The 12664-nt window shown below is 39.6% G+C and overlaps 1 protein-coding gene across 1 annotated transcript in view; it reads left to right on the top strand.

Moving 5' to 3' along the window:
- The first annotated feature begins 668 nt into the window (after window positions 1-668).
- The window catches only part of OdsH (Ods-site homeobox), a 29539-nt gene continuing 17543 nt past the window's right edge, over window positions 669-12664 (top strand). The window contains exons 1-2 of the mRNA XM_068302919.1: window positions 669-736; window positions 7674-8066. Coding sequence (XP_068159020.1) covers window positions 7760-8066 — 307 coding nt within the window. The 5' untranslated portion in view covers window positions 669-736; window positions 7674-7759. The remainder of the gene's footprint in view (window positions 737-7673; window positions 8067-12664) is intronic.

The raw sequence follows: 12664 nt of genomic DNA on the forward strand, positions 1-12664 counted from the left end.
TATGAGAATGATAGGGGAAAGCAGATTCTTAGGAAATTTGTTCAAATAAAGAGCGAACAATCTGTATCCTGTACAGGAATTGTCTTATTGTATTCAATCGAGATGGGAATGTATCGTTTGTGAACGTAATCGATGTTCTTGATAGTTTTGTAGAGTTTAATTCGATAGTATCGATACTGTCTCTGAATTTTAGTGTTAATTGATGGAAAAAGAAACTTAAAGAAACTTTATTTAACAGAAAGTCAAACAAAATATTGTTTAATAACAATTTTAGTCATTCGTTTGAAGTACAGTGAAAGCTCGTGGCTTTTGACTCTATATATTGAACAATGTTAAGATCGAATCAAAGTGCATAGTTGCATAAAAACCACAAACAATTCGATTAATAATATATTAAGATATAGTTAAAAGTTTTTTTTTTACTCAAATTTTGGCTTTTAGTTTGTTCTCATGGCTACTATCGATAGTGGAAACTAAACTATCGATGGGGCCACAAAAATGCCAAAAAATTTGATACATCCCTGATGTCATCAAAAGTTTGTCAGCTCTAGTTTTCAGTGAATCACTTTTGACATCTTAGAAATAAAAAATTGTTTGATAAAATTAAACCAAATTTAACTGACTCGAAAAAATTATAATTTTGTATAATTTTTTGTTGGAACGGCAAATCTGTTAGCCCAGAGAAGATACATTGACCAGGCACCTTTTGGCGATACATTGAGGAATATATATTCTGGTAAGTTTGCTTTAGAGTATTAAATAATGGACTAGTTCTTTGTTTTAGCGTTTTTCCATTTTCTTGTTTCCTTTGTGTTTTTCTTTTGAGGGGGGGGCAAAAAGCTAAATGAACGTAATTTTTCCCCATTTCTGTGTGTGTGTGAATCGAAGGGGAGTGTGTGTGTGTGTGTGTGTGTGCAGTGAAATAATGGAGCTCAATGATATTAATACGTTCGCTCGTTATCAAATTGCGTTGCATGCAAAATGGACGAATTGCCACTGTCTAGAGGCTCCTGTGTCCATTCTACTCCCTTGCCCACCAGCATCAGTTTCTCGTGTTCAGCATCAGCCTCAGTTCCTCTTGCTACCATTATTATTATTATTATTATTTTTCCTACGTTCTGCCGGACACGGAACATGCCGGACATGCAACGAGCGGCCATATTTAAGCGATGTACGTGAGAGACTCTTTGTCCGTGATTTGTGGGTGCCATCACTTTGCCTCCTTGCCCCACCTCGGCATCGAAGCATCATGTACGACTTCCCCCTTTTAACCACCCGTAAAAAGGCCTAAACAATAAAACAAAACGCAGGCAAACAACAAAATAAAAAGTCAAAGAACAAATCTCAAAATAAGCAAACGTGAGTAGAAATTTCGAGCAGTCCTTTGCTGTCAGTGTCCTACGAGAGGACAAACTGACAGACAGAAAGAGAGAGAGAAAGAGAGAGAGAGACAGAGACAGAGAGAGAGAGTGCTAAAGAGCAGAAGGTGACAACATGCCAAATGCAAATAAAATCGGCGACAGACCTACAACACACAAACAAACAAAAGATTACCACGCAAAACGAAAACAGAAAGTGAATCCATACAAAAGAGCCGACACTGAGATGTCCTATATCATTCCCAGCTAACTCCAATCGAAGAAAGTTCATCACAATTTTGAAGAATCCTTGAAAATATCTAAATTAATAGCAACTAAAAGGTGCAAGGATCAAGGGGAAACAAGTGCGAGGGTTCTAGGAATGTGAAATTTGTTAAATTTCGCCCCCAAAGTAACTTTTGAGGGTCCCACGCTTCAAAATTGATGCCCTTTGCATACTTTAGGGGGCGACTTTCGCCTTTGAGTGCAGATATACTCAATTTGTTCCGTACAGGGTATATAAAAGTAGAAAAGTTTATTTAATTTAAACGCCAATACAAATATATATAAAATAAATTTTCCACATTTGACTTTTACAACAACAATTTGCCGTAAAACGACGCCCCACACACACACACACACACAGACAGAAAGAGAATAATATGGAATAACCTCGATGGCCCCCAAAAGATGGGTGGGATAACCGTAACCCGTAACCCGTAAAGCGTAAAGCGTAACCAAAAACCGTATACAAAAGTTACGATAATCGTTTATTGAAATGCAAATTTTTTGCTGATTTTGCTGCTTTTAGAAGTCAATTTGAGTTTCGGTTTCGGTTCTTGTTTTTGTATTTGTTGTAGCTACCTAACATATACTTACAAATACATATACATACATATATATTTGTCTCCGAGTTGTGGCAATTTTTACACTTGTGTTATGATTGTCTTACTTTTTTCTCTTTTTGTGTTTCGGTTTCTTTTGTACGTCCCCTCTGAGAATAACAAAAAGGTGGTGTCAAGTGTCAAGGAGAAGGCGGAGGAGGAGGAGTAGCAAAGGACCATATCGAGAATTGTATTTACCATGCGAAAGCAATATAAATTTACATATTAAGAGGTTCCAATCGCCTCCCAAATAATAGGAATTGTGAAGTGTTAAAAAGGTTATTCGAATTTAACTGTAAAAGGGTTAAACTAACTTGAACTACAACTAGAACTGGCCTTTGGCCTTTATCATTAAACACTTTTCGGTTAACCTGCTTGGCTTATTCTAGAGGTCCTTTCTAAACATTCAATCAAATTTCATAATTTTTGCTATCAAATTTCAAAAATTGCTTCTTGTCGCTCTCTCTCTTTGGGTGGATGTCCTTCCATTTGCCATTTATAGATATGTATCCGTAATCTCAAACGTCAATCGATCAGAAATCAAAACCGAAAATCTCATTAATTTGACAAGAAAACTGGTCTTGGTCTGAGTTCTGGCACACTTCATCGCGCATCAGAGAGATGCTCAAATTTCCCGCCCTGTTTGGCCTGGGAAAGATAAATATTTTCACAATAAAATGCATAATACAATGATGCATGAAAATTCATACTTACAGATACATATTATACCGAGATGCAACTGTCAGAGGGGGCGCAAGGGCCCAAGGGTTCGGATAGAAAGTGCTAAAACTTGGGTTCTCTCTCTCTGCAACTATTTACCAAATGCAAGATACTCCTGATAAGATAAATAATTGGAATATGAGGCTGGACCGTGTACCCATAATGTCACAATCTGAAATCTGAATTGGTTGCCCGCACAAATCGTCCACCTCCCCCCTCTCACTCACCCCGTCTATCAGTGTTCGAATAACCCGACACACGACAACCGACAACCGACATGTGACGTGGCTCGACCAGAAACTGGAGGACGGTTTTTGATCACAATGTGTAGTAAGAGGGGAGGGGTAACAATTGGTGGCTGTGTCTGAGTCTCGGTCTGACTTTGTTCCTGTCTCTATCTCTGCTCTCATTTGCTTTGTCTCTCTCTCTCTCTCCCTCTCTCTTTGTGTGTGTGTGTTGTTTAATCACAGCCAAAATAATTAAATGTCCATTTCACAGCCAACGTCAATGTCGAGACCCCGAAAATCCACAAAAATACACCCCCTTGCCCTTGCCTGCTGCCCCTGTCCCCATAGGCGTACCCAATTCCATTCCCCCTTTTTCCAGCATTGACGACACGTGTGCCACAAGCGGCATTAGCATTAAGACTTAATTTAAGTGCTTATCAACCAAAACAAATCAACACCCTCCCATTCCCTTACCAACCAGCCAAGCAGCCAACTCACCTCACCGCCATTCCCCTCACCTAAACGTAACCTAACACAGACACCTGAAGGTCCGCGACATTGATTCCGTTTTCGATATCGAATCGATTTGTTTGATTCATTGCCCGAAAAGGAAATCTCATTGTGTCAGGTGACATTTATATGAAGTAATGTCCCACCAAAAAAAAAAAAAAAACTAATGAAGTTATTACTAAAAGGTAGCGAGTTCCGGTTATACCAACTTGGTTTTTGGCTCTACAAAGTGAAATTAAGGCATGATCCGGAAGGATTCGATATATAATTGCTCCTCGAAAAGTGTTTAGATTCAAGTTTTGTAGTCAGTGGAAAGTGATTTCCTAGAAAGTATCTGAAGGATTGAGTATTTTGGTTTATTGTAGGGTCTTCAATGGTATATGTGGCCACCACATCCCTCTTTCTCTCCCCCCTCTCTCTCCCTTTGTCTCTGTCTCTATCTCACCCTCTCAGTGGCACTCTTTTTAGTCTGACAAACGTAACTCCAATATTTATAATTTGACAAATCAATCGGGGACTACTAATGTCATTCATTACCCCAAACCTCCCCACAACCCATCCACTGTGTCTGGTAGGCGTCACTTATTAATTTTGTTATTTGCTCGCTCTGTCCAATATTATTTATTCATACATTTTATCAGCACAAATTAAAAACAAATTAGTCGACAGTAGGTAAATAATAATAAAGTGTAATAAAAATCACAACTGCTCATGTAGCTCAAGGGTTGTGTAAATAGATGGAGGGGGGTTGCAGGGTTAAAGGGAGTGGGTAGAGCGGCCGGGGGAGCAGGGGGTGGCGACACTTTGTCGATATTGAAGCGATAAGCAGCAGCAGCAATGGAACGCAACTTGATTTTGTTTAATCGAACGCGAAATGATTAAAACTTAATATTCATTTAGTTTATTTGTTCGTGCATTCTGTTGTTGTCTGTCTGTCCTCTCTCTCTCTCTCTCTCTCTCTCTGTGTGTCTCTTTCCCCTCTTTTTTGTTCTGCCTGCAATGACATTTTTATTGTTTTTAATGCGCTTTTAATAATAATTGATTTGCGATTGCAACAATTTGATAAACTAAGTAAATGAAGCGAAAAGCCAAATAACAAATTAATCGAAATGACCGAGAACTGAGAATGAAATGTCTGTGGTAGGGAGGGGGGAAAGCATAGGGAATTGTGTGTGTGTATTCATGTGTATCCAAGGCTATGATATGATATATATGTATGTATAGAGATATGGTAAATTTTGTAAATTTTTCACTAGATATTACTTATTATTATATGTATTTCTCCAGATTGGCTAAGACTTTCCATTTTAACGCTTAAACTAGTTGTGATTCCCAACCAGTTTTAGCTTCAAAGTAGTAAAGAGTAAAGAACTTGGATAAAGAAAATTGTTCAGTTGTTCGATTACAAAACTTCAGAGCTCTTTTGAGAGAGTAACAACATTAGAAGTCATTTAAGAGAGAGAGAGAGACACGAATTCACAAATCTATTGCCAAATTTCAAACACTTTTAGATTAACTCAATTTCAATTTGTCTCTAACATTTTGTTGTTTTTTTTTTTGTATTATTGATATCATGATATTTATTGATAAATTTTATAATAATTAAATGACAATGTTCAGGATGTTCAGCTCAGCTTTAACCAATTAGCAGTCAGTCAGATAGTCAAAGAGTTTTCACAAAATGAAAATCTAATGGAAAATCAAGTGCAAGAAAATGAACACCAAGCAAAAAAAATGGCGTCTGATAAGATAAAGCTTAGAGCGAGCAGTAGAAGAACAAGATGAAAAGCCATGCACAAATGAAAAACCAAAGCTAAGAAGAAGGCGGTGTTGGAGGAGGTGGAGGAGGGAGGGAGGGAGGTCAGGAAAAAATAAAGAAAATCCAACGCCCCGCAGCAAATTAAATGAAAATTTGTTTGTGTGTGGAAAAATCAAGTGAAAATTAATTGAATTGAGTTGAGTGCAGAGCCGCTGCGCTGCCTCGTTTATAGATTTCTGCTGGATGATAACGAAATGTGTGTGTGTGTGTGTGTGGTGGGTGGTTGGTTGGGTGGATAAAGGGCGGTATGCGGTAGGCAGCGTTGGTGGTGGGCAGCGGTGGGCGCTTTTGGCATAGACCATAACAGAAATTGGATATGAAATTTCTGCGTTTTTCCTTTACCAATCACAAGCAAGACATACTTTTCATATGCTCTTCTCTTTCTCTCTGTCTGCCCATCTCTGTCTTTATGTCTCTCTCATTCATACATAATTCATTTTCCCTATAAGGCACACCACACACACACACACACACACACTTGCAATACAGCAGCTGCGCACTGAAGTTATGAGTTAAGAGTGTCCTGGGCCGATGGGTGGTGTTTGTAGAGGTGGGGAGGGGGGGTTCGGTCCTCCGTCCATAGCATATTTAAGACATTATTACATTATAATCGCATAAAACAATCAATAAAATGTCAGCTCTCGCTGCTGCCTCAGTTCGCTGCCTTCTTTTCTTTTTTCTTCGTTTTCATTTTCTTTATATTGTTCGTTTTCTTCTTCTTCCTCTACTACTACTTTGGCTCTTGAGTTCTGCTGTTGCTGCTGCTGCTGCTGCTGCTCGTTGCTGGTATTCCATTAGAGTTGGAGAATTTCCCTGTATTTCTTAGGCCACGCCTGCTCTACCATATATATCTAGCTCGCTCACACATATTGTTGATGACATATTTGATGTTTGAATCTCCCTCTTGCTCTCTTACGCTCTTTGAATTAAGCGCGCTCTCTCTCTCTCTCTCTTTCTACCTCTTTATTCACACACACAAATTCACTTTAAATCAATTTTTTTGGCGTTTTTCATTTCATTTTCACAACGACGTCAACGACGACGACGACAACGACGACGACTGTTGCGCATTGCTCTCTCGCTCTCGCTCTTTCTCTCTCTCTCTCTTTCTCCCTTGCGCCATATCTTTCAGTTCTTGTGGGCTCGCTCACTCTCGCTCTTGCCCTTTTACTGAAGCAGAAAAATACCATTATTAAGGCCTTTGTATAGTCGTAGATGTGGAGAGGGAGGGGGCGTGTTCGGGTGCGGGTGTGTGGATGTGGGTGTGGGTGTGGGTAGAGGGCGCCTTGGTGTGTTTGTTAAGTGAAACCATTTTTCTTTTTATTGGCGACAGCGGCGACGCGCAACACACAGAGCGCTCTTCGCTCTCTGGCCATGTCAGAAAACGGCCAGCCGAGACCTGGACTGAGTTGGCCTGGCCCAGGCGTTTTGTTATTTCTCGCTTTGGCGCACATAAATTTCAAACGTTAATGATTTTTATTGTTGCTGTTGTTGTTGTTGTTGCTGCTGCTGCCCTTAGCTGCTGGCGTGCAGCTGACTGCTCTGCCGGCTGACCACCAAGTGTTGAAAATGAGTTTGATTGTTGTTGTTGTTGTTGCTGCCTTTTGCAGGTGTCGCGCGTTTTGCCATCTCACTTTTCAAAAATTGCCGCCGCCGTCGTCGTCGTCGTTGTTGTTGTTGTTGCTGTCGCTGCGGTGACATTTTTACACACGGAGAGCAAGAGAGAGCGAGAACGCTCGCGAGATTTGCACACACACACACACACAGGGACAACATACCGTTGCATTTATTAAACAAACACGAAGACACCTTCGTGTTCCTCGCTCCATCTCGCTCGCACACGCCTCGCACATAGTCCGAGACTCCGACTCTCCGACTCTCAGTAATTTTAATTCGAATCAATTTGTTTGTCGCCGCCGCGGCCCCAGCACAGTGGGCATCTCCAATAGTCCCTAACCATCAGCCAACCCTTGGGGGATCCTTTAAGGATCCTTGTAACGCATATCCTTTTCGTCGTGCTCCGACTTTCAATTGACATAATTGTTTTATATGGTGTAACATTTTGTATCGTTTTTAGTTTTTTGTTTTTTTTGGAATCGTCGAATTCCGTTCTGCTCTATCATGGATCAGCTGATTAAACATCTGCAATTGGCAGCTGTTGCGCAGGCGCAAACACAAACCCATCCGCATCCACATCCGCATTCGCATCCGCATTCCGCACTGCAATTGTATTTGGCCAATATGAGGATACCTAGTCCCTGGACCAACAACAGTTCATGCCCATTGGGCTCAACCGATTCGAGTTGCTCCTCCACGGCCTCCAATACGGCTAACTCCACGGCTAACTCACTCGGTTCGGTGGAATTGTTGCGCCAAATGGCCTTAATGCAAACAGCCAATGCGGTGGCTGCTGTCGCCGCCATGCAACAACAATTGAAGGATCAGCAGAAGGACAACGATAATCAACCGCAGCAGGAGGAGCATCAGACCCCAATAAAGATTGAAGAATCGGAAACCATTCAAGCGGATCAGCCATTACTCAATGAAGGTAAGAGCAATTCCAATTCCAATTCCAATTAAAGTTTAGACTTAACAGTAAGGACCCTTCCAAAAAGAACTTCCTTTGGTTTATGCAATTTCAATTATGTTGAGTGTTTTAAAATTGACAGTTAAAAAGAAATCAAAAAAAAAACTACTTTAATTTATTTACCTGACACTTCAGTTCATTGGTTTATACATAACAATAAACAAATAAAACTGTGAATGAATGAAACCAACGACTGGCAGATACCCTGTAAAGTTTAACAAGATTTACACGTGGTTCTCACTGCATAGACGAAAGGATTAGAAGGATTTCCCCCCTCCATCTATTCTTTGTAGTTAGATGTAGTTTAAGCCCTCTGACTGATTCCAATTAGACTGGAAAAGTTGATGTCTACATTTGAGTAAGAACTGAATGTATCGAGTGACTACTTTGGTATGGCCAATCTCTGGCATCCTGTCGGTTTTCCAGGGTATTTCCCAATGAGCTTTCACTTTAGTTCCTTCTACATTACACACAGAATTACAACAATTCGTTCATTAATTTTATAACTGAAATTATGGCACATTTTCCCGTCAGCAGCAGCCACATTAATTTGTCTGGTGAAAACAAGTTTTCTCATATGGCTAAAGGGGGTGGTGGCGCTAAGGGGGACAGGGGGGAGGCAGTTGGCATACAAGCCGCGCACTTTATTCAATTTACCAATAAAATTTCAATCGAATTGCTCTTTTTAATCAATTCGCTACGACAACATGTATTTACACACACACACACACACACACACACAAATATCTCTCCCTCTGTCTGTGTGTCTGTGTGTGTGTGTGGCCATATGCATAATTTGCTTGTTGTTATGTTTTTTGATCAATTTTTAATCAGCCAGCAACAAAATTTTTGCCACAGCCGCCAGCGGTCGTTTTTCGTTTTTCATATGTGTGTATGTATGTGTAGGTGTGTGTGTGTGTGTGTGCATGTGTGTGGTTGTTGTTGCTGCCTGTCTAGTGGGTGTAATTGTTGTTGCCGCAACTGGCTTATTGATTATGCACGTAATTAAATTTGGCAAACAATTTTATCCATTTTGAGCAGAAACCAAAAAAACGAAAAGAGCATAGGAAAACCAACAACAAATTATTCCAATTAGAATTATATATGTATGTGGTGGATCATTTGATGAAAGTGAAGTTCTGATTGAGTGGAAAAGGGAAATATTTAGATCCAAATAGTTTTTACTTCTGTTTATGAACTGGGAACAGTTATTCAGAAATATTTAAACTTTAAATTCCAAAACTTTTTGAAAATAAAGTCAAATTTGCTTTTCGAAAATTGCGTTTAAAAAACAACAGCACATGAAATCGTATCTTTTCTTAAGTTTTTACAAGTTTTGAGATAGGAAATTGATATTCAAGAAAGGATTTGTGAATATACATATGTATGTATATATACAGTAGAATCCAGTTATAACGTCCGTCCGGTTATGGCGACTAAAGTTCGATGAGTGATTGGTTGTTCCTAATACAAACTTATATGAAAGGGCCTTCGGTTAGGACGTCTTCCGTCTTCCCTTGAGCGGCGGAGATAATCGGATTCTACTGTATATACATATGTATATATAAAGTTGAGAAATTTCCCTAGATTAGTTCTAGAATTTGACCAAAAAAGCGACTTTTTCTTTAATTTCAAATCTTTTTTTCTCTTCCTTCTCTTTTTTCTTTCTGAAAATGAATTTTTTAAATGCATTTTTCAAAATCCATCCAAATCTATTTAGTTAACTTTTCTTGACATATATTTTTTAAATTTCCAACTTAATGTGAATAGAAGAATATAGATGATAGTTTCCTCATTCATGTCCTTGCAAAATTCCCTTCATTGCAACTAGAAAACGTTACTTGAGGATTCCTTGAGGATTAGTACTGAGAGTAGGGTTTAGAACGGGCATTGAAATTGAACTTTGACTCAAAAAGAGGACCTTTTTAACTATCGCTAATACAGTTAGGCAGACAAGGACATACACACACATGCATATACGAATACATATACATACAAATATTACGACTAAAGGAAAAGCCAGTCGCATTTTAATCCCATTTACCATTTATTCAGAACCAATCAAAAGTTATCCTGTCTGCAGATGAATTTCTCCCCATCAAAGCGTTCCGTCTTCCTGTGCAGTTATCACTGGTTGTCCGCCCACAGTTTTTCACAGCCTTCTCTTGCTCCTTCGCCTTCGCCTCAGTCCATTGAGCATCAATGAACTAAATATAAATTTGTTTTCAGCCGCATCCAATTTTGAAAAAGCCAACTACAATTCACAATGTGAAAACTGTTAGTTTGTCCGTCCATCTAGTCTCTCTATCTCTCTCTATCTCTCTCTCTCTCTCTCTCTCTGCTGTCCCTCCTTCTCAAAAAAGAAGACGGGAAATTAGCTGCCATTAGTCATTTTTATTGTTTTCACTCCGACAAGAAGTAAAAGCAAAACACAGAAAGAGAACACAAAAGACGAATACAGAGAGATAAAAAAGAAAAAAAAAACATGAAACACTCGAAATTGGGCAACAAACAATTTGTAGTAACAATTTTTCCCATTTTGGCCGAAGGTCCGAAGTTGAAGTGAAATGTCTTAATTATTTTGGGAGCTACCCCTCCCACCTCCACCAGCAGCAGCACCTTTTGCTTCTCCTCCTCCTCCTCCTACTCATTCCATTTGACGAAAAGGCAAAACATACAATTTTCGTTTACGACATTTTAATTAAGTTTTTCTCTCTCTCTCTCTTTCTGCCTGTTTGCCCTTTTGTTTCCCTGACTTTCCTATCGTTTTCTTCTCATTTTCTTTTTTTGTTACATTTCTTTCCTTGTGGAAATTGAGCAAATTAATAAGAACGCCATTGGCACGCCCCGAAAATGTTTTTCAGTTTTTAGTTCTTGAAGTCTGGTTTTTTTTTTTTTTTTGGGTTACTTTGGTACTCCGGGGGGCTGGCTGATCATCATCAATGATGAATGAATTGAGCTTCAGCTCGAATGCCTCCGATCTGTTGATCTCTTTTGCCTGTGCTCATTAGACCGCACCGACCGCGACCATGCCCGGTAATTGCCATAATTTCTAGTTGGATTCGATGGGATGAAGTCAAGCAAAGTAGAGTTGGGGGCGAGAAATGGTCTAGTCCATAGACCATAGATTAATTGTGATTGTGTTGCTTGGCCAGAGAGATGAGAGATGTGGAGATGCGAGATGTGGAGATGGTGATGCTTGGCAGCTTAGATTGAAAAAATAAAAAACCTCAAATGCAAAGTAAAGATCGAAGTTTTAATGCACTTTCCTCAATGACCATATAACATTTGTCTTTAGCTCTGACAAGGATCATTTAGGATCAGGCATTGTTGGTTCTTCTTTGTTGTTGATTCCACTCAATCTTCTCTTATGAGAGAGTCATCATAAGTAGCCCCCATTCAACTTGGTCAATTAACCTCTCAACAATTGAGGAAAAGTGGCCCAAATGAATAGAACTCAAGACTGGAAGCCCAACTGGCCATCAACATCAGCGGCTAATGCGTGTTTCTAACTCTATCCATCCATCCATCCAATTTCGTCTATGATTTCCACTGATTTTCCCTTAATTAATAAAACGCCTGGCCTGCCTTTTTTGGAACTGGAATGAGACTAGCTCGTTTGACTGCCGCCTGGCCTGGCCTGGCCTGCTCTGCTCATTCATCTCGTTGACTAATTGGTCGATCGTCGAGCAGCGTCCAAATGAGCTTTTGACGAGCATATTTGTTGGTCTTCTTTCTCTTCTTCTTCTTCTTCTTTGTGTTTTGTTGGCCCGGGAAATGATAATTATTTAAGTGGTTCTCATTTAGGCAATGCCAAAAATATATAGGTACACACATACAGAAACAAGGGTTTAACGCCGACCTCCTCCGTCTCGAGAACCACCCACCACACCCACAGAGTCTGAGCATTTGCATAAATTACTAGAGTGCCAAGCAAGTGGCTGGGCTTAAGCACAAGGCTTGAGAGAACACAAGGACTACTACAACTGGAGAGGGTCTGAGGGGGAAACGAGGGCGACAGCCCCATAAATTTACACAATTTGTGTAGTTGGATGGCGGCCAAACGCAACATTTCCTACACAATGCACAAAAAAAAAAATAAATTCCCGTTTTTTGGCAACAGCCAAATGAATAAAGAACACAAACGAGCGGGTCGAGCGGCAAAGGGAGGGTTGGAATATAATAATAAAGAAGAAAGAAAAAACAGCTAATAAAAATCAAAAGGCGGTTTGTTCTCTAAACTTAAATTGAAAACACTTTAGGAACAACAACAAAAGGATAAACACTTCAAGGGGCGGATTTGGCTTAAACAATACAACCAAAAACCCAAAAATCGCAATCTAAATATTTGGGTTCGACCTTCTAGGTATCCAGTAGGATCTCGAAACTAATAGTTAACCCAATTCAAAGTAATAAAACCAATTATTTGAAATGGTGACGCAAAAATTGATTTGGACTAATGAAACTTGCTTAGTTGCTATCAAAAGTAAGTCTATCTTTTAATCTACGACTTCTGGCGGCTATAGCTATGAGGGATATGAAATGGTGACCCCGATGTT

The sequence above is a fragment of the Drosophila tropicalis genome, unplaced genomic scaffold, assembly GCF_018151085.1.
Source record: "Drosophila tropicalis isolate 14030-0801.00 unplaced genomic scaffold, ASM1815108v1 contig_158, whole genome shotgun sequence".
In the NCBI taxonomy this organism is placed as follows: Eukaryota; Metazoa; Arthropoda; class Insecta; order Diptera; family Drosophilidae; genus Drosophila; species Drosophila tropicalis.